Source organism: Pan paniscus, chromosome 12 (genome assembly GCF_029289425.2).
Source record: "Pan paniscus chromosome 12, NHGRI_mPanPan1-v2.0_pri, whole genome shotgun sequence".
Classification (NCBI taxonomy): Eukaryota; Metazoa; Chordata; class Mammalia; order Primates; family Hominidae; genus Pan; species Pan paniscus.
In genome coordinates this window covers 83,952,598-83,976,043 of record NC_073261.2, presented here as the reverse complement: position 1 = coordinate 83,976,043, position 23,446 = coordinate 83,952,598, and the positions used below count along the sequence as shown (strand labels likewise).

At 39.1% G+C, this 23,446-nt stretch overlaps 1 protein-coding gene and 1 non-coding gene across 7 annotated transcripts in view; one reads left to right on the top strand and one right to left on the bottom strand.

Annotated features, from left to right (window-relative positions):
* KCNG3 (potassium voltage-gated channel modifier subfamily G member 3) overlaps positions 1–23,446 on the bottom strand; it is a 105,476-nt gene that overhangs the window by 43,830 nt on the left and 38,200 nt on the right. For 4 of the 6 annotated variants that reach the window (XR_010109300.1, XM_057301318.2, XM_063594986.1 and 1 more), the window contains exon 2: positions 12,075–12,148. Coding sequence is in view for 5 of the 6 variants with exons in the window: in XM_057301318.2 (XP_057157301.1) it covers positions 12,075–12,148 (74 nt within the window). In the remaining variant the exon portion in view is untranslated. Of the gene's footprint in view, positions 1–9,682; positions 12,149–23,446 lie in introns of those variants that run through there. The other 2 variants (XM_008961311.4, XM_034953031.3) reach the window with 1 other exon arrangement.
* Positions 7,743–7,802, top strand: LOC112438996 (small nucleolar RNA SNORD75). The gene has a single exon (XR_003027304.1). It is a non-coding gene; the product is annotated as a small nucleolar RNA SNORD75 (small nucleolar RNA).

Below are 23,446 nucleotides of genomic sequence, written 5' to 3'. Positions count from 1 at the left end.
AACAGAAGCAAGTAATCTTTTATCTCTCATGTCTGTGTGTCTCTATATCTTTAGGCAAGTGAACACAAACTCAAATTAACTTGGGTTAATGAAGAGAATCAGTTTAATGAACTTAGAAACCATTAAATATATACCAATTGAAGAACTGTTTAAAAACCATCAACAAGTACTTCTATGGCTTCGACTTGGTAAATTTCTTGCAGAGATTTTAAAACTTCAACAAAATGTATTTCCTGATATAGACAGTACAACAACTCAACTCACGAAATCTGTCCATTTCTTCATTAAAACACAGAATCAATACGCTTTTATGATTAAAAAAAAAAAAAAAAAACACTCAACAAACGAGAATAGAAGGATAGTTCCTCAACCAAGTAAAGGGAATCTATGGAAAAACCCACAACTAACATCATACTTAGCAATGAAGGACTGGAATTTTTCCCCCAAGATCAGGAATAAGGCCAGGATGTCCACTTCTATTTGACATTGTACTGTAAGTTCTAACTGGGGCAATTAGATAAGAGAAATACGTAAGATACCCAGATTGAAAAGAAAGAAGTAAAATTATCTCCAGTTGCAGATATAGAAAACCTAAAGAATCCTATTATAGCTAATAAAGCATTCAACAAGTATGATGGTTAATTTTAGGTGTCAACTTGACTGGATTAAGGAATAGCTAGAGAACAGGTAAATTATTACTGCTGGGTGTGTCTGTGAGGGTGTTTCCAGAAATTGGTGTGTGAGTCGGTGGGCTGAGTGGGGGAAGCTCTACCATCAATGTGGGCAGGCACCAACCAGTTGGCTGAAGGGCCAGGGGTGGTGGTTCGTGCCTGTAATTTCAGCATTTTGGGAGGCTGAGGGGGGCATATCACTTGAGGTCAGGAGTTCAAGACCAGCCTGGCCAAAATGGTGAAATCCCGTCTCTACTAAAAATACAAAAATTAGCCAGGCGTGGTAGCGCACCCCTGTAATCCCAGCTACTTGAGAGGCTGAGGCAGGAGAATTGCTTGAACCCGAGAGGTGGGGGTGCAGTGAGCTGTGATGGTGCCACTGCACTCCAGCCTGGGTGACAGAACAAAACTCTGTCTCAAAACAAAACAAAACAAAACAAAAAAACAATTGGCTGAAGGACCAGACGGAACAAAAAAGACAGAGAAAAGGTAATTTCTTCTCTTTTCCTTAAAGCTGGGGACACTCTTCTCCTACCCTTGGACATCAGTATTCCAGGCTCTCTGGCCTTTGGACTGCAGTAACAAAAATAAAATACTTTGGGAATAAGTTAAACCAAACAAATGCAAGACTTGTACACTGAAAACTATAAAACATTGTTGAAAGAAATTAAAGAAGACATAAGTGAATCGAAAGGCACCTCATATTCATAGATTAGAAGACTTAATATGAATAAGATGCTACCCCCTAATTTATCTACAGATTCAATGTATTCACTGTCAAAATTCCAACTAAATTTTTTTGCAGAAATGGACACACCAAACCTAAAATTCATATAGTAATACAAAGAATGGCCAGACACTGTAGCCTACACCTGTAATCCCAATACTTTGGGATGCTAAGGTGTGAGGATTGCTTGAGCCCAGGAGTTCAAAACCAGCCCGAGCAACACAGGGAGACCCTATCTCTACAAAGAAAATTTTTTTTAATTAGCCAGGCATGGTGGTGCACACTTGTGCTTCCAGCTGCTCAGGAGGCTGAGACAGGAAGATCCTTTGAGCCCAGGAGGAGGTTGAGGTTGCAATGAGCTGTGATCAGAGCACTGCACTCCAGCCTGGGCAACAGAGTGAGACACTGTCTCAAAAAAAAAAAAAAAAGAGAGAGAGGGAAAGAGAAAAAAAGATAATAAAAAATAAACAAAGAAATACAAGGGACCGAGAATAGCCAAAATAACTTTTTAAAAAGGGAATTGCTTGAACCCGGGAGACAGAGGTTGCAGTGAGCCGAGGTCGCACCGCTTCACTCCAGCCTAAGCAACAAGAGTGAAACTCCATCTCAAAAAAAAAAAAAAAAAAAAAAAAAGGTAAGAGAGACTCACACTTCCTGATTTCCAAACTTACTACAAAGATACAATCTTTTGTTCTGGCATAAAAATCAACACATAGATCACTAGAATAGAATTGAGAGTCTAGAAATAAACCCACACATCTATGGTCAATTGATTTTTGTCAAAAGTGCCAATACCATTACATGGGGAAAGACTGATCTTTTCAACAGCTGGATATCTACATGCAAAAAATAAACAAATAAAATTGGACTCCTACTTCATAACAGATGCAAAAATTAACTAAAAATGGATCAGAGACCTAAAGACAGGCATTAACACTATAAAACTCTTAAGAGAAAACAGGGCTGGGCGCAGTGGCTCATGCCTGCAATCCTAGCACTTTGGGAGGCCAAGGCGGGTGGATCACCTGAGGTCAGGAGTTCAAGACCAGCCTGGCCAACATGGGGAAACCCTGTCTCTACTAAAAATGCAAAAATTAGCCAGGCATGGTGGTGCATGCCTGTAATCCCAGCTACTCAGGAGGCTGAGGCAGGAGAATCGCTTGAACCAGGGAGGCGGAGGTTGCAGTGAGCCGAGATCGCCCCATTGCACTTCACTCCAGGCTGGGCAACAAGAGCAAAACTCCATCTCAAAAAATAAAATAAAATTCTTAAGAAAACACATAGGAGTAAATCTTCATGACCTTCACTTTATTAGATATGACACCAGAAGCAAAAGAGACAAGAGAAAAAACAGATAAATTGGGAAACATCAAAATTTAAAATGTGTGCTGCAAATGATACATACCACTAAGAAAGTGAAAAGACAACCCTCAGAATAAAAGAAAATATTTACAAATCATATATTTGAAAAGGATCTGTATCCAGAATAAACAACTCTTAAAATCCAACAACTTTTTTTAAAAAACCTATTTTTTTAAGGGCAAGGGTTTAAGTAGACATTTCTCCAAAGAATAGATGAAAAGATGACCAACAGCATTGTCATTAGGGAAATGCAAGTCATAACCACAGGGAGATAACCATTTCATACCCACTGTGACGGCTATTATTTTTAAAAAGGAAAATAACAAGAGTTGGGGAGGATGTGGAGAAACTGGAACCCTCACACATTGCTGGTGGGAATCAAATTGCTCAGCTGCTTTGGAAAACAGTTTGGCAGATCCTCAAAAAGTTAAACATTAGCATCTAACCTGGCAATTCCATTCCTAGGTTTATATCCAACAGAAAAAGAAACCCTATGTCCACATGATAATTTGTACATGAATGTCATAGCAGCATTATTCATAACAGTCAAAAAGTAGAAACAAGTGTCCATCAACTGATGCATGGATAAATAAAATGCAATCTACCCATACAAGGAAATATTATTCAGTCATAAAAAGGAATGATGTACTGATACATGCTACAACATGGATGAACTTTGAAAACATGACACTAGGTGAAAGAAGCCAGACACAAAAGGCCAGCCACATATCATATGATTCCATTTGTATGAAATGTCCAGAATAGGCAAATCCACAGAGACAGAAAGTAGATTAGTGGTTGCCAGGGGATGAATGGAGTGGAAATGGGTAGTGACTGCTAATGGGCACAGGGTACATGAAAATGTTCTGGAGTTAGATAGTGGTGATGGTTATACAGCTCTATAAATATATTAAAAACCACAGAACTGTACATTTTAAGATAACAAATTGTATGACATATGAATTATGTCTCATCTTTTTTAAAAAAGGCATTGTTAGGACCACCCCATATTTATTTAGTTCCATTTTTAAACTTCCCTAAAAACTCTTGCTAGATAGACTAAAGCTTGTCTACAGAGCCACAGTGCCAATAACACTGACTGGTCAAGGTAGTCATGTACCCAGGAACTACCCTTATTTTCTTCTCTGGCCACTCAATTGCCTCTTGGCATGGTGAAGATATGCTTAACACTCACTTGTGTGGGATTAAACAGAATACAGTGTGAGTCGTTGAACTGAGAAAGGGCAAAGCAGAAAACAGCTAGAACAGGGAATAAAAAGAAGGTATCCATCTATCATCCCAGCTACCCCTTAGAAAACTTTTGTGAGGACCATAAAAACCACACTTTCTCGGTTGACAAAATTCCTCATCCTTAGGTCAAACATTATAATTCCTCAAATCTGATTTTACACACGCTGGCTTTTTAATAAAATCTGATTCTGTTTTGACCCTTATACAAGAATGCCCTTCTCAAAAGCACTTGTTCTTTCATACATGCATGAAAAATGAAAATTTTAAAAAAATCTCCTTTAGGGGATGATAGGTAACACAACAGAAGGGTGACCCACAAGTTAGATTCCCTAATTGAGTTCCTGTACATATCTACCATTAGGTAAAATATGAAGACATTTACAACCCTTTTTTCCCATACGAATGTCTGGAAACCTATCTATTACATGAAGTGGGGTGCACCTAATTATTTCTTACATGCCATAGTGTTCCTATCTCCACCTTGTACTACAGCACAAAAAGATGCATACATAAAAAATATATATTTAAGAAAAAGACACACAAACATATGTGTGCCCAGTTTCTGATCTTTTTAAACAGGGTTAACTGGGAATCTAATAAAAAGTGGTTTTGATTAAATTAATATAAGTCGAATCTTAGAAGGAAAGCAACCATGACCCACGATTCTAACTTTAAAACTAGAATATTTATGTGATTTGTATGATTCATTGTTTTTAAGAGCCTTCCAAATGGTAAGAATTACTGAATAAAAAATATAGGTAAGAGATTAAGCAGTTTATCTCAAAGCAAAACATCTAAAGTTTCTACCTCTGTCTTAGGAACAAAAATAAACAACCTTCACATAGATCTGAAAGTTAAGCCTTACACAGATTTTATGATTTGCATTTTACTTCAGAGTGTATAGTATAAAAGCGTGGATATGGTTTAATTTTTTTTTATTTTGCCAAACAGCACTGACATAGGTATGGTTTTAAAAAATAAATATGTGGGCTGGGTGTGTTGACTCACTCCTGTAATCCCAGCACTTTGGGAGGCTGAGGTGGGCAGACCACATAAAGTCAGGAGATCGAGACCAGCCCGGCCAACATGGCAAAACCCCATCTCTACTAAAAATACAGAAATTAGCAGGGCATGATGGTGGGCGCCTGTAATCCCAGATACTTGGGAGGCTGAGGCCGGAGAATTGCTTGAACCCAGGAGGTGGAGATTGTAGTGAGCTGAGATTGTGCCATTGCACTCCAGCCTGGGCAACAAGAGTGAAACTCTGTCTCCAAAAAAAAAAAAAAAATTTTTGTGTCACTACAATCACATAATAAACGTTCCATTTTTATCACAGCTCAGAATTTGTAACTACAAATATTACTCTCTACTAAGAAAGTAAAATTATCTTGCCCTCTATATTGTAGAGAAAGAAAGCATGGAATTCCATCAGAGTTATAAGATCGAGGTTGTAATATGCAGTTGAAAAACAATACCTAAGTTGAACAAATCATCGTATATTACTACAGCAAATGTCACTGCTTGAGCCCAGGAGTTTGAGACCAGCCTGGGTAACATAGGGAGATCCTGTCTCTACTACAAAACAAAAACAAACCAATACACACTACAAACCGCCTCCACTCGGTCATGGGCAGAACTATAGAATTATTTCCAAATAACAGAAATAGTGATCCTATCTAATATAAAATTATGGGAAATTTTAGTTTTAGTTTTAATACAATGCTGCATAAATAAGTACATCAAAGCACTCCTTCAGATATAAATAACATAGAATCACTTACTCCTGGGTAGGTGAAAGCCAAATAATATTCTCCCTTCACTTTCATGTACTAAATGTTACTATTATATTTGGTATAGTCTTATTGATATTTTAAACGATAAACCAAAGAATTCCCACCAAAGCTACTTAAAATGTATTTGTTTAAATTACAGCATAAATGCAGATTATCAAGTTCAATTTTCTAAGCAAATAGTAGTAAACTGACAATTGAGCTTATGCGAACAGTCAAAAGCTCCAGTACTTACTGAAAATATTTGGAAGATCTAGAAAAATCTGAAAGTTTGGGCATAAGTTAACCACAGAATGGGACAATATAATCATGCTTCTGGATAACATTTCACAAATCTATGGAAGGCTTCACTGCAAATGAGGCAGTAAATCATTAGTCTACTTTCAGAAGCAGAACTGATATGCCCAGGCTTCTGAGTGCAGATGGGCTCTGGAAAATCAGGAAGTGAAACACCATAGGAAAGAACACTGAACAGACACAGAAGTAAATGGATGCAACCTTTCCTGACCAAAATGGAACTTTCCAGAACATTCCATCAAAGCTTCAACCCATGTTACTTGACATTTCTCGGCCTGGTACTGAGAATGTCCTGAATAATGCAGTACAACTATCAAATACCTGTACTTATTTGTATACATGTGGATGAGTGCACAACTGTACAGTAATTTTTAAAATTCTACAGAAAATCTGAGTTCCTTATGCATTTGTCTCAAGCCCTCCTTCTTGACATCTAAGGCTTCTAAAAGCAATATATATATATATATCTTTTATATTTTTATTATAAAAATAAACTGTCAATTATATATTATTGTATATATATATATGATTTTTTTGAGAGAGAGAGTTTCCCTCTGTCACTCATGCTAGAGTACAGTGGCACGATCTCAGCTCACTGGAACCTCCACCTCCCAGGTTTAAGTAATTCTCATGCCTCAGCCTTCTGCGTAGCTGGGATTACATTCACGTGTCATCAAGCCTGGCTAATTTTTTGTATTTTTGGTAGAGACAGGGTTTCGCTATGTTGGCCAGGCTGGTTTCAAACTCCTGACCTCAAGTGATCTGCCCACCTTGGCCTCCCAAAGTGCTGGGATTACAGGCGTGAGCCACCATGCCCGGCAATAATTGCTTTTTAATTCAAACGTAAAAAAAAAAAAAGAAAAAGAAAAAGAAAAAGGAAAAATACAGGGAACGCCAAAGCCCTAAATAAAAAAAAAATTTTTTTTTTTTTGAGACGGAGTTTCACTTTTGTCACCCAGGGTGAAGTGCAAAGGCACGATCTCGGCTCACTGCAACATCTGCCTCCCTAGTTCAAGTGATTCTCCTGCCTCAGCCTCCCAAGTAGCTGGGATTACAGGCACCACAATGCCCAGCTAGTTTTTATATTTTCAGTAGAGATGGGTTTTCACCATGTTGGCCAGGCTGGTCTCGAACTCCTGACTTCAGGTGATCCACCCGCCTCGGCCTCCCAAAGTGCTCGGATTACAGGCGTGAGTCACCATGCCTGGCCAAGAAAATATTTTTAAAAGAAATCCTTCATGGCTTCCGAAGTTACAAGATTCTTAAAGGAAGTATATCCAGAGTACTAAGCCAAAAGTCTGGAAATCAAGCTTCTGGGACCTAACCTGACACTAGAGTGACCATGGCTAAATTACAACCCACTGGGAGCAGAGTTCCCTGGTTGCTAATATTTGGATCGGACAAAAGGCATACAATTGGGCCAAAATAGACAAGAAGGTTTCCACAACCCCTAGTTCCAACTTCCTATGACCCTATAAAATGATTAGACTATGTCTGATTGAATTGTATATTACACACCATAAGGGAATGCACATTTATGAAGGGTCAGAGGACTCGAAATATTCTATGACACTATGCATTAAGTTTGGAGTTACACAGCTGTACAGTAATACAGAGCTAGGAGCTTTCAATGTTTTATTTTTCATTTCTATGGAAAAGAGGTGAAGTGGACAGAAGGGATGTCTGAAATTCTATCCTGAGGCTTTAATATTTCAAATATTGTTTTGCATCTTTTCGTCTGTTTGCTTTAAAAAAAAAAAAAAAAAAAGGAAAATAAGCTGCTATTAGCAAATACCAAGCCAACAGGGAAAATTCTCCCAACACCAACATCCAAATTAACCCTATCTCCACCTCTTCCAGATCACAGGATATCTGGACAAAGGTTTAAAAAGAGACAAATAATTTTAACTTATTGACAGCCATTGTGGAAATAACTTTTCAGAAAGTATGAACTTACAAATGGGTACTTATAGGTAATGACCAAACCCAAGAACAAATGCAACTGTTTCAGTTAGCAACAAGGACAATACAGTAATGAAAGCCTTGAATTGTTAGTTTGTTCACTTTCAAATATATTCCCTAATTTTGTGTTTGTAATCCTAAAACTCCCATTTTAGAGAATACAAAACAAGTTACTTATTAGATCAAGTCATGTAAATTCAGGTGTGGTAAAATCAGATTAAAGATTAGGAGATTAGGGCTTTTTTCCTCTTTGGGTATTTTAATTTAGGATAATGTCTGACTTACTGGTACCAATACAGATATTAATGAAAACATTTCTGCCATGAAAAGACTGAGTTATGAGATGTCTGTAAGTATAGCTAAGAAAGAAGTGATACTTAATGTTTTTTTTTAAAAAGCAGCAACAGGCCAGGCACAGTGTCTCATGCCCATAATCCCAGAGCTTTGGGAGGCTGAGGTGGGAGGACTGCTTGAGGCCAGGAGTTTGAGGCAAGCCCGGGCAACATAGTGAGACCCCTATCTCTACAAAAAAATAAAAATTAAAAAATTAACCAGCATGTTGATGCACACCTATAGTCCTAGCAACTTGGGAGGCTGGGGTGGGAGGACTGCTCGAGCCCAGAAGTTCAAAACTGCAGTGAGCTATGATCACATCACTGCACTCCAGCCTAGGCAACCAAGCAAAACTCTATCTCTAGAAAAAAATAAATAGATAAATAATGATAAAAGTAGCAACACTCAGGGAACGTTACAATAAAATGCTGTTCCTAAAAAAACACAACATCCATGAAGACAAAACCCTAATACATATTTTTTCATTTATGAATGAACTACTCTATCACGTCTCATCGTCTCCTTATAAATGGGTAGCTTAACTGCCACTAGTATTTATCCAACATGCTTCTTTATGAAAATCGGTCCTATGGAAAGTCTGGAATCACCAACGAGAGATTTCACACTTGTTACCTAAGGGTAGCATGAAGTCTGTGTGTATATTTCCACATGTACATTATATATATATATGTATATATATGTATACATATCCCTATATATAAAATATATATACATATATACACACATATATATACCTATATGTGTATATAAAATATATACATATATACATACCTATATGTATATATAAAATATATACACCTATATATACCTATATGTATATATAAAATATATACACCTATATATACCTATATGTATATATAAAATATATACACCTATATATACCTATATGTATATATAAAATATATACACCTATATATACCTATATGTATATATAAAATATATATATAGGTGTGTGTATATATATACCTATAGGTATATGCTTCTCCTCGTCTCTTCACACAGAAGTTTCTCCCCTCAAATCAGTCAACTGTTTGTGCCCAAGTCTGTAACAGACACTGTCGGGGATACAAAGGTGTATGCATGAGAGAGGATCCCAGCTCTCAAGACAGTTATAATTTACTTGGGAAGATAGGACATATTCACATAAAGCGGTCCCAGTACCAGTAAAATTGATGGTTATCATATTTTTATTAGTAATATGGAAGTGCTATCATCTGCACATTGTTTGCATGAACCACAAAGCTTTAATCCAAATAGTTAAGAAAAAATAAATCCATGCCATTTATTTCAATTATATTAGAATACAATAAATATACAATAAATAATTGAATTTCTTTTGAGTATGTAAGAAGTAGCATACTAGCAGTAGTAGGGAAAATAAGGCAAGATATTTAATGGCCAAACTATTACATAAGCTTAGAAAAGGAAATTAAGGGAAAGAAAACAGTTTTGCTATTATTACCTCAGCATGACAATGACAAAGAAGTGTGATTTTTCCAGGCTTCTCTCAGAACCCAGAGGTGTGTGAAGATTAAACTGCTGGGCTAGGTTTCTCGAGATCCAGGTGTTAGCCCTGACTCCTTCACAATTATATTCTCTCCTGCCCTGATTTTCTACCTGTAATAGTTGAGGTTTGAACTAGATGATGGCTAAAATTCCTTTAATGAACACTTCTGGTAACCCTTTATTTGATAAATATATCCAGGTCCTCCATCCTACCCACCACTTCCCAATCCCTGTCTTCTCTACCTCTGACAAAATTACTGTGTACAACATTCAATTTTTTATGAATCTGTCACTAATTATTTGTGTTTATATATACACTAACTTCTTTATGGTAACTGGTTGAAAAAGCAAAATTCTAATTCCTGTTGCTAAAATTTAGTTACTAAACAATCATCACTTTTACATTATCTAGTCCTAATAATCTAGCCAGATTAACATGGCATATTAGTCAGTATTCTTACAAGAAGAGTTTTGGTGTAGCTGTGATTCACAATAGTTAAAGATCAGATCAAATCATTATGTATCCATCGCTTTTACTGGCTTAAAATTGACTTAGCTACACAGCAACTAAGAGTACAGTAATATTTAATTTCTCCCTTTTATGATAATCCAGTGACAACACATAAGTATGACTTTGCTACTAAAAGGCTATATAAATATCCTTTCATCTGATAAGTCTTATTAAACCTCTAGAGTTTGGGGGAGGAGGTTAAGAGAAGAAGAGGCTGTAATATTGAGTCATCTCAAATTATTCCTATTATAATTTTTATGTTGGAAGTATTATTGTTTGGACATCTAAATATTAGGACAGTTATCACCTAGGAACAGCAATGAATTCAAATATTATCCAGTAAGATGCTAAACAACACAAGCTCTTGTCAATTCTTAAATACCTTTTGAGTCATTTCAGTAAAGAGATAAATCCAAAATGGAAAAGGGAGAACATACTCAAGCTTCCATGAAGCGGCACGATAAGGTGAATAATTGGCACAAAAATAAAGCAAAGAATTGAGAAGTATGCTGGAAAAGTCTTTCAAATACTATTCTTGCTTGTATCTAGCTCCATTATACAGTTTAAATTTTGGCCAAATTTTTAAAGTATTTGTTAAACAGTTCCCGTATGTGACATATGTTTCCAGGATACTTCTGACATTGATATGAGAAATTATAAAACATTTAGAAATGAAAATGTTACTCTCAAACAAAAAACACTATAAGTTCCAAGCTTCTTCTGAATTCATAAGATGGAAAAACATTTGGAAAATAGTACCTTTCTGTTTTAAAATGTTCAAATAATGTATTTTTTAAAAATGTGTAATCATTCAAGGAAACAGGAAAACAAGTCTAAATAAAACCGGGTCCTAAAGTTTACTCTAGGAGTCATTATTCTTCCTTTGCAGTCTCAATTCTATTTACTCCATAACAAGTAAACTGTTTTATCCCTTCGGCTGGGAAGGATAATTTTTACCCTACCAAGATGATGACAATGCCACTGCAGTGCTCACCCAGCAAGAAACACATAAATATGAAGCAGCATCAAAGTCTTTCTATGAAGTGTATGCAAGAATTGATTTGCAATGCATTAATTCAGGAATTCAGTGGAGAGGCTCCTACTATACCTAGCAGATCTAAACTTGAGCTCATGATAACACTGCACAAAGCTATGGTAGATAAAAGTGATAGGTAATGCCAATAGAACAATTCCACTGACAACACAAACTCCTCCAAGAATTCTTCCAGGCACTGTGATAGGATACATATCTCCATAGCCAACTGTAGTCATAGAGATAATCACCCACCAGCAGGCAGCAGGAATGCTGGTAAAGTCCTTGTTGGATGTTTCCAGGTCCAGCCCATGTTCAAGAAGCTGAGAAAGTGCACTAAAGATTGCCATGGCAACACAAATGAAGACAAGTAACATAACCATCTCTCGGTAGCAACGTTTGAGAGTCAAACCGAGTGTCTGAAGACCAATGAAGTGACGGGCAAGCTTAATCACCCAAAAAATCCTCATCATTCTAAGTACCCTCAAGGTGACTCCAGCCCTCTGGAGTTGAGAGTTCTCGCCTGTAAACACTGTCATCAACACGGAGATGTAATACGGCGTGATTGCCAGTAAATCAATGATGTTCAGGGGTCTCTTGACAAACTCACACTTGTTTTTGGAGACAAGGAACCTCACGATGCACTCCGCAGTGAACCAACCTATGCAGATAGCTTCAATTATCCTGTCAAGAGAACAAAAGAAGAATTGATCATTTTATTTTTAAGCATTTTAATAGCTCTTAGATTTCTTCAGATAGTACTACACTGACATACTGATTCAGTTACTTTTCCAGAAAACATAAAGAACAGACAACATTACCAACATCATCAGACCACCAGGATGCACGCAACAGAACAAGAAATCAATTCAGATGAAAATTGAGACCAGGTGCAGTGGCTCATGCGTGTAATCCCAGGTCTTTGGAAGGCTGAGGTGGGTGAATCGCTTGAGCCCAGGAGTTCGAGACCAACCTGGGCACCACAGCAAAACCCCGTCTCCACAAAAAAAAATACAAAAATCAGCTGGGCTTGGTGACACACACCTGTAGTACCACCTACCTGGGAGGCTAAGGTGGGAGGATCACCTGAGCCTGGGAAGGTCAAGGCCAGAGTGAGCCATGACTATGCCACTGCACTCCAGCCAGGATGACAGAAAGAGACCCTGTCTCAAAAATAAAAAAATAAAAAAATAAAATTGACCTTGATAAAGTTCTTACTTCTATGCTACAATACTATTAAATTTTGTTTTTTACTTGTCACTAATACTTTTAAAAAATATCTCTCTTATTTGGTAGTTTGAAATTAACTAATCCTCAGTTGGCCACAACATGAAATTTAACTTACTCTTGCAGGACAGTGGTTCTCAGCTGTGATATGAGTTCTGAGGTGGATTGGAAGGGCATTATTCCTGTAGAATGTGGACCTATCTAAGTTTTTTGATGGGCTATTTCTTGGTAACTTACAGTCAATGCAAGATCATTTCCTAAAACGTGAATCGTCCTTCCTTCCCAATAGGCTTGTATGGGAGATACTGGCACCGAGCAAGTTTATGGGGCACTGGGTGAGTGCCCTCACCAGAAACTCACCAGGTGACAACTATCCTAAAAAGGTCCCAGCAGAAACGAGGCCGAGAACTCCCACATTGGAGCAAAATGGCCGCTAGGATTTTCCCAAAGACCACAAATACTTTGTGTTCCATCATCATTTTTACACAGCACATATTTTTAAAAGACCACATTTTACCTAGAGCAATATTTACCAGCCTTTCTGCATTACTGCATGCACTGAAAATAATCGCATTTATACAGCACACTGCAGTCAAGGGATAGGATTCCTTTTTTTTTTTTGAGATGAAGTTTCACGCTGTCGCCCAGGCTGGAGGGCAGTGGCACGATCTCAGCTCACTGCAACCTCTGCCTCCCGGGTTTAAGCAATTCTCCTGCCTCAGCCTCTCCAGTAGCTGGGACTACAGGCGTCTGCCACCATGCGTGACTAATTTTTGTATTTTTAGTAGAGATGGAGTTTCATCATTTTGGCCAGGCTGGTCTCGAACTCCTTACGTCAGTTGTTCTGCCCACCTCAGCCTCCCGAAGTGTCGGGATTACAGCCATGAGCCACCACACCCAGCCAACGGGTAGGATTCTTGAAGAAGCCTGCATCCTGGGAGCTCTAGGCCCCCAGCCCTCAGCCCATAAACCCCAAAGCTGAGAAAATCAAATTTCAGCACCTCTGGCCCTGTGAGCTGTAATTTGAAGGTAATTTTAAATTTAATTAACATTTTTTATTTTTTTTTAAATTGAGATGGAGTGTCGTTCTGTCACCCAGGCTGGAGTGCAGTGGCACAATCTCGGCTCACTGCAACCTCTGCCGCCTGGGTTCAAGCAATTCTCATGCCTCAGCCTCCCAAGTAGCTGGGACTACAGGCGCGCGCGACCACGCCTGGCTAATTTTTTAATATTTTTAGTAGAGACAGGGTTTCACCATGTTGGCCAGGCTGGTCTCGGACTTCTGACCTCAAGTGATCTGCCCACCTCGACCTCCCAAAGTGCTGGGATTACAGGCATGAGCCACCATGCCCGGCCCAAAATTTTTAACATTCTAAATTAAAATTTATAATTATTATACCATCACTTGTTTTTCTCCACATAATTCTTTCTCACCACTAACTTAAACCCAAACATCAGAAGTACAATGGAGAGAGAAGAAACTGGAGTAAGTGGGAGGAGAGTAGGTGGGGCAACATTTTGAAAAGAATTACTCAAAGTGCATTCCACAGAACATAAGTGGTACTTGATGTTACTCATAAAAATGAATAAATACAATTAACCATGTTTCCCTATTGTAGGGCTTTACAGGGCTGTAAAGATTAACTTTATTTATTAACTTTTATTTTCTGAAAAGGTATTCACATTCACATGGCTTAAATCACATGATTTTTAAAAAAGAATATAGAAAGAAAGGTCCCAGGCCAGGCATGGTGGCTTATACTTGTAATCCCAGCACTTTGGGAGGCCAAAGTGGGAGAATTGCTTGAGCCCAGGAATTCAAGACCAGCCTGGGAAACATAGTGAGGCCTCCTCTCTACAAAAAATGAGGCAGGAGGATTGCTTGAGCCCAGGAGATTGAGGCTGCAGTGAGCCATGATCACACCACTGCACTCCCACCTGTGTGACAGACAGCACACCTGCCTCAAAAAAAAAAGGGATGAGGAAGGGGAAGGGAAAAGTCTCACCTCTCACACTATTCCAGCCACCCAGTTCCCCTTCCTGGAGTCAACAAATATAATCACTTTCTTATGCATCCTTCCAGAGCTATTTGATGTATGTACAAACAAACAAAAATTTTTACTTATATGTGTATATATATGTACATACATGTATATATATACAGATACATACACACATATATATGTATGTATCTCCTTTTACACAAATAGTAGCATGTTACACTAATTGTCCTGCCTCATTTGGTTAATATATCTTGGAGGTCATTCCAAATCAGTAAATAGAGAGATCCCTCATTTCTTAAACATGGTGACACAGTGTTCCACTGAATGTACTGTGATTTATTTAACCAGTCCACCAGATGAACATTAACAATGATGCAATGAATATTCTTTTTTTTTTTTTGAAACAGGGTCTTACTCCCGTCAACCATGCTGGAGTGCAATGGCACCATCACAGCTCACTGCAGCCTCGAATGCACAGGCTCAAGCGATCCTCCCACCTCAGCCTCCCAAGTAGCTGGGACTAAGGCACGTACCACCACACTTGGTTAATTTTTTTTTTTTTTTTTTTTTTTTTTACTTTTTGTAAAGATGGGGTCTTGCTATGTTGCCTGGAATGGCCTCGAACTCCTGGGCTCAAGCAACGTTGAGCCCACGTTGCCCACGTTGGCCTTCCAAAGGCAACGTCTGCCCACGTTGGCCTTCCAAAGCACTGGAATTACAGGCATGAGCCCAGCCAATGCAATGAATACGTTTGTATATCATTTCCCACATGAGCAGATATATCTGTAGAATAAATCTGAGACTTGGAATTACTGGATCAAAGAAGACACATATGTATTTGTAATTTTGATAGATCTTGCCAAGCTACCCCTACAGAGGTTGTACCAAATTACCCACCCACAGGCAATGCATAGGAGTGTCTATTCCCCACAGCCTCACTAATGTAAAGTATCGTTGAACTTGGAGGTCTCTGCCACTCTGAGAGATGAAAAGTGCTAGCTTATTTTGAGCAATGTTGAACATCTTTGCACATGTTTAACGGCCTGCTCTGTGACCTGTCTGTATCCCTTGCTCACAAAGGCTTTAATCTGCTCAGAAACAGTAGGAATATCCTTCAGAGTATAAGGCCAGGACTACTGTTCCTTGAAATACCAGTTTTACAAAATGATTCCAGAGCCTTTGCCTATAAATTTCTTAGTAACAGAGTTTGACAAACTATAGCCCGGGGTCTAAATCCTGCCCACTTCCCACTTATTTATTTATTTATTTATTTATTTTTGTATGGCATGCAACCTAAGAATGGTTCCTAATTTTTTCCCCCCACTGGTTTGAAATGGTGGCTTTTATCATACATTAAATTACCAATCACACCTAAGTAAAATTCTGGATTTTCCACTTTCCAGAGTGGAAAGTTCAGAACTTCACTCAGGTATATCTGATCGATCCATTCTATCTTATATTATGCTACTCTCAATTTTCATTACAGTTGACCCCTGAATAACATGGGTTTGATCACAAGGATCCACTTATAGGCAGTTTGTTTTTCAACCAAATGTGATCAAAAATACAGTATTCGCAGGAAGTAAAACACGCTTATGGCCGGGCGCGGTGGCTCATGCCTGTAATCCCAGCGCTTTGGGAGGCCGAAGTGGGAGGATCATGAGGTCAAGAGATCGAGACCACAGTGAAACCCCGTTCTCTACTAAAAATACAAGAAATTAGCTGGGTGCAGTGGCGGGCGCCTGTAGTCTCAGCTACTTGGGAGGCTGAGGCAGGAGAATGGCGTGAACCTGGGAGGTGGAGCTTGCAGTGAGCTGAGATCGCGCCACTGCACTCCAGCCTGGGTGACAGAGCGAGACTCCGTCTCAAAAAAAAAAACAAAACAAAAAAACATGCTTATACAGACAGCCAACTTTTCATATACTTGGGTTTCCCAGGGCCCACTGAGGGACTTGAGTATGTGCAGATTTTGGTATATGTGGGGGGTCCTGGAACCAACATCCTACATGTACCGAGAAATGAGTGTACTTTGTTTTGATGTCTAGTTGAATGTATCACTCAATTGTGTTCTTCCTTTTCAAGACTGTCCTGGTTATTCGTAAGCACTTGCTCCAACATAAAATTTATTTTTTTATACTTTTTAATGATTGGGGGGAAAAAACAAAATCTAAAGAATTATATTTTATGACATGTACAAATTATGTAAAATTTGAATTTCAGTGGCCATAAATAAAGTTTTATTGGAACACAGCCATGCTCACTCATTTACACATTGTCTATGGCTGTTTTCACAGCAAAGTTGAGTGGTCATGACAGAGACCATATAGCTCTGCAAAACCTAAAGTACTTACTATCATTGAAAAAAAAAAAAGTCTGCTGTTGCGTCAAGCCACTGAGATTTCTTTTTTATTTTATTTTTTTTTTTGAGACAGGGTCTCACTCTGTCACCCAGGCTGGAGCACAGTGGTACGATGTTGGCTCACTGCAACCTCCACCTCCCGGACTCAAGCAATTCTCCTGCCTCAGCTTCCTGAGTACCTGGGATTACAGGCGCGCACCACCACACCTGGCTAAGTTTTGTATTTTTAGGAGAGATGAGGTTTCATCATGTTGGCCAGGCTGGTCTTGAACTCCTGGCCTCAAGTGATCCACCCGCCTTGGCCTCTCAAAGTGCTGGAATTAAAGGCATGAGCCACCGCACCCAGCCTGGGATTTCTAAATTGGTTGCTATCCTAGGTAGTAAACTGGTAAATATAGTAGGTAGTAGTAAGATGTGCACTTAAAAGGGATTGCAGGAGCACGCAGCAGTGATAATAATAGTTTCCTTAGATTGGCTTGTGGGTAAGATGTACCAGTTCTCCAGCTAACATACTCTGTCTCTTATCTAGCCAGACACAAGCAAGGGCACTGAACTTGACGTCAGAGGCTCTGTGCTCTTTCCATTCTGAGGGACAAGCCTCACCATCAAGTGGCAGATTTACATGGATCTTATAAGGACCTTCTCAGCTCTAAAATCCTAAGATTCTATTAATTTCAGAAGAGTAAAAATGTCAATTGTGCCAAAAATACCAGAACATTTTCTGTCTAATTATTTCCAGCAGCAGCCAAAGTTGTTATGACTAAGAAGGAGGAAATCCAAATGGTGTGGAATAATCTCTCAATAAGGGAATTTCAAACAAGTAAGCTCGTCTGTAATGAGGTCCTCAGGGTTCTGCTTGCCCACACCTTAGGTCAGATGCAGTTTATTCAGAATTGCACACCAAAGGGATGAATCAGTGAGAAACCCCAGGCATCATTTTCACCTTCAATTATGCCAAGGCAGTCTCTAGCAACAAACACCACCAAGCCTGCCAAAATTCCTCATGTTTCCAAATGGCACTCTCACCAATGCCACCACTGACAACTGCTGAAAAACTGAGTACTGTTCACTGAGCACAAGAGCAAACAATTGGGTATTCCCGGAGGTTACTTCTGTAAAATTAAACAGGAAAAAAGAAACTAAAGATACATCACATTCCTTTGAAGCCCATTCTGATTTCTTCTGAGTTCCAAACATACAGATGTTCATGAATGTATGCCTAATAAAAATATTCACCACTGACTGATGCCTTTCAGTTGGGCACTGTGCTAAGCAATTTACAGATATCATCTCGTCTGATCCCTTTCAAGAAGTCTATGAAATATGTATTTCCCCTAGTATCTCCACTTTATAGATGACAAAATTGAGGCTGAAAGGTTAAGCACTTTTCCAAGGTCACACAACTAAGAAGCTGCAATTACACAGGTAATGAAACCCAGATCTACAAGATTTTAAAGCTAAAAGGAGCATTTGGAAATGCAAATGATTTTATGACAATGTCCATTGTTAAGATTAAATGGGGCCAGAAGCAGTGGCTCATGCCCATAATCCTAGCACTTTGGGAGGCCAAGGCAGGTGGATCACTTGAGGTCAGGAGTTCGAGACCAGCCTGGCCAACATGGTGAAACCCTGTCTCTCCCAAAAATACAAAAATTAGCTGGGCATGGTGGCAGGCGCCTGTAATCCCAGCTACTCGGGAGACTGAGGCAGGAGAATTACTTGAACCTGAAAGGCGGAGGTCGCAGTGAGCTCAGATAGTACCACTGCACTCCAGCCTGGGTGACAGAGCAAGACTCCAACTCAAAAAAAAAAAAAAAAAAAAGATTAAATGGTATATGTCAACCATTTGGTCTCCAGGGTTTACATTAGAATAGCATTTTTTTTGTGCCAGGGGCAGTGACACACACCTGTAATCTCAGCACTTTGGGAGGCTGAAGTGGGAGGATTGCTTGAGCCCAGGAGTACAAGACCAGCCTGGGCAACAAAGCAAGACCCCATCTCTACTACAAATAATGTTTTAAAATTAGCATGGGGCCGGGCACAGTGGCTCACGCCTGTAATCCCAGCACTTTGGGAGGCTGAGGTGGGTGGATCACTTGAGGTCAGGAGTTCGAGACCAGCCTGGCCAACATGGTGAAACCCCGTCTCTACTAAAAATACAAAAATTAGCTGGGCGTGGTGGTGCACGCCTGTAATCCCAGCTACTCAGGAGGCTGAAATAGGAGAATCTGCTTGAACCCAGGAGGTGGAGGTTGTAGTGAGCTGAGATCGTGCCACTGCACTCCAACCTGGGCGACAGAGCAAGACTTTGTCTCAAAAAAAATTAATTAATTAATTAAAATTAGCAGGGAGTGGTGGTGTGTGCCTGTAGTCCTAGCTACTTGGGAAGCTGAGGTGGGAGGATCCCCTGAGCCCAGGAGTTCAAGGCTGCAGGGAGCCATGATCTTGCCACTACACTCCAGCCTGGGCAACAGAGTGAGACCCTACCTCAAAAACAAAAACAACAACAACAACAACAACAACAAAGATACAATCAAGAGTGAAAGGGCAACCTACAGAATGGGAGATGATATTTGCAAGTCATTTATCTGATTAAGAATTAATGTACAGGATATAAAAGAACTCCTGCAACTCAGTAACAACAACAACAAAAATCAACCTAACTAAAAAATGGACAAAGGATTTTTTAGATTAATTTTTTATTTTTAATTTTCATGGGTACATAGTAGGTGTATATATTTATGGGTTACATAAGATATTTTGATACAGGCATGCAATGCATAATAATCACATCAGGGTAAATGGGGTGGTAAATATATATATATATTTTATATATATATATATATATATATTTTTTTTTTTTAAAGGAAACAGAATTTTGCTCTTTCACCCAGGCTAGAGCATAATGGAGCAGTCATAGCTCACTGCAGCCTCAAATTCACCTAAAGCATTTATCCTTTGTGTTACGAACAATCCAATTATACTTTTTTAGTTACTTTAAAATGTAAGATTAAATTATTTGTTTACTATAGTCACCCTGTTGTGCTAGCAAATACTAGGTCTCACTCATTCTTTCTAACTATTTTTTTTTTAACCATTAACCATACCCACTTCTCCACCACCCCCGCTACCCTTCTAAGCCTCTGGTAACCATCCTTCTACTCTCTATATTCATGAGTTCAATTGTTTTAATTTTTAGCTCCCACAAATAAGTGAGAACACAAGAAGTTTGTCTTTCTGTGCCTGATTTATTTCACTGAAAAAAATGACCTCCAGTTCCATGTTGTTGCAAATGGCAGGACCTCATTCTTTTTTATGGCTGAATAGTACTCCATTGTGTGTAAGTACCACATTTCCTTTATACATTCAACTGGGGGTGTGTGTGTGTGTGTATGTGTGTGTGTGTGTGTGTGTGTGTGTGTGTGTGTTTTGTTTTGTTTTGAGATGAAGTCTCGCTCTATCACCCAGGCTGGGGTGCAGTGGTGTGATCTAGACTCACTGCAACCTGCGCCTCCAGGGTTCAAGAGATTCTCCTGCCTCAGCATCTTGAGCAGCTGAGACTACAGGTGCATGCTACCATGCCGGGGTAATTTTTGTATTTTTAGTAGAGATGGGGTTTCACCATGTTGGCCAAGCTGGTCTCGAACTCCTGACCTTAGGCAATCTGCCTGCCTCAGCCTCCCAAAGTGCTGAGATTACAGGCGTGGGCCACTGTGCCTGGCCACATTCATTTGTTGATGACACTTAGGTTGCTTCCAAATCTTGGCTAACATGAATAGTGCTGCAACAAACATGGGAGTGCACGTATCTTTCTGATATGCTGATTTCCTTTCTGTTGGGTATACACCCACTCAACAGTGGGATTGCTGGATCATATGGTAGCTCTATTTTCAGTTTTTTAAGGAACCTCCAAACTGTTCTCCATAGTGGTTGTGCTAATTTACATTTCCACTAACAGTGTATGAGGGATCCCTTTTCTCCACATCCTCACCAGCATTTGTTATTGTCTGTCTTTTGGATGAAAGCCATTTTAACTGGAGGGAGATGGTATTTCATTGTAGTTTTGATTTGCACTTCTGTGATGATCAATGATGCTGAGCATGCACCTTTTCCATATACCTGTTTGCCATTCGTATGTCTTCTTTTGAGAAATATCTATTCAGATTTTTTGCCCATTTTTAAATCAAATTATTAGATTTTTTTTCCTATAGAGTTGTTTGAGCTCCTTATACATTCTGGTTTTTAATCCCTTGTCAGATAGGTAGTTTGCAAATACTTTCTCCCATTCTGTGGGTTGTCTCTTCACTTTGTTGATTCTTTCCTTTGCTGTGCAGAAGCTTCTTAATTGGGTGTGATCCCATTTGTTCATTTTTGCTTTGGTTGCCTATGCTGGTGGGATATTGCTCAAGAAATCTTTGCCTACTCGAATGTCCTGGAGATTTTCCCCAATGTTTTCGTGTAGTAGTTTCATAGTTTGAGGTCTTAGATTTATGTCATTAATCCAATTTGATTTGATTTTTTTAATATAGTGAGATAAAGGGTCTAGTTTCTTTTGCATATGGATGTCCAGTTTTCCCAGCACCATTTATTGAAGAGACTGTCCTGGACAAAGGATTTGAATAGATATTTCTCCAAAGTTAATAAGGCCAATGAGCATATGAAAAGATGCCCAACATTATTAATCATCAGAAAAATGCAAATCAGAACCACAATGAGATATCACCTTATACCTACAGGATGGCTACTATATCAAAAAAAAAAAAATCACATCAGAAAATCACAAGTGTCTTGAGCACTGTTGGTAGGATTGTAGAAGGGTACATCCACTATGCATAACAGTATGGAGGTTCCTTGAAAAATTAAAAATAGAAATATCACATGCTGAAGTAATCACACTTCTGGGTATACATCCAAAACAATTGAAAGCAGGGTCTTAAAGAAATATTTGCACACCCACTTTCACAAATACAAATGAAGCATTACTGACAATAGTTAAGATGTGGAAGCAACCTTCATGTCCACTGACAAAAGAATAAATAAAGAAATCTATTTGGAATTTAATATTGAATTTAAAATTGGAATATAGCTGGGCGTGGTGGCTCACTCCTGTAATCCCAGCACTTTGGGAGGCCGAGGCGGGCAGATCACCTGAGGTAAGGAGTTCAAGACCAGCCTGGCCAACAGGGCAAAACCTCGTCTCTACTAAAAGTATGAAAATTAGCCAGGCGTGGTAGTGGGTGCCTGTAATCCCAGCTACTCGGGAGGCTGAGGCAGGAGAATCACTTGAACCGGGGAGGCAGAGGTTGCAGTGAGCCAAGATCATGCCATTGTACTGGGCGACAGAGCAAGACTCTGCCTCAAAAAAAAAAAAAAAAGAAAGAAAGAAAGAAAGGAAATCCTGTTACGTGGATGAACCTTGAAGACATTACGTTAAGTGAAATAAGCCAGTCACAAAAAGACAAATACAATGTGATTCCGCTTACATGAGGTATCTAAACTAGTCATATTCACAGAAACAAAAAGATGGTAGTTACAGGCAGCTGGGAAAAGGTGAAAGAGAAGAGTTGTTTGATGGGTACAGTGCTTCAGATTTGCAAGATGACATGAAAAAGCTCTGAAGATCTGTTTCATAACAATATGAATATATTATACTTAACACTACTAAATGGTATACTTAAAAATTGTTAAGATGGTAAATTTTATATTATGTATATTTTACTACAATTTTAAAGAGCAAACATATGAGCAGTGATGGAATACAAATCTATGCCCCCAAGAAGGCTAGAGCCTTAATACAGAACTTTTTTATCTTTTATGTTCTTTATATTTTGTAGAGCTGAGATCTCGCTATGTTGCTCAGGCTGGTCTCAAACTCCTGGCCTCCCAAAGTACTAGAGGCTACAGGTGTGAGCCACCACGCCCAGCACGTTAGACTGCTCAGCCACACTACCCGTGGGGTCAATGGAAAAACAAAAACAAAAACAGTACTGACTTTGACATTAATTAATTTTTGACTTACATTCTGCTTTACCCCAGAAGAATTGAAGGAGATTGTTCCTGTCACTAACACCAAACAGAACCTGATTAAAATTTAATATTACAAGGACAACTATGAAAATTAATATAAAAAACAGCTGTGGCTGGCCCCAATAGTTCATGTCTGTAATCCCAACACTTAGGGAGGCCAAGGCAGGAGAACTGCTTGAGCCCAGAAGATCTTGGAATATAGCGAGATCTCACAATATAGTCAGATCTCATCTTTACTAAAAATTTTCAAAAAATTAGCCAGTGTGGGGCATGTGCCTGTAGTCCCAGTTACTTGGAAGGCTGAAGTGGGAGGATCACTTGGGCCCAGGAGCTTGAGGCTGCAGTGAGCTATGACTGCACCATTAC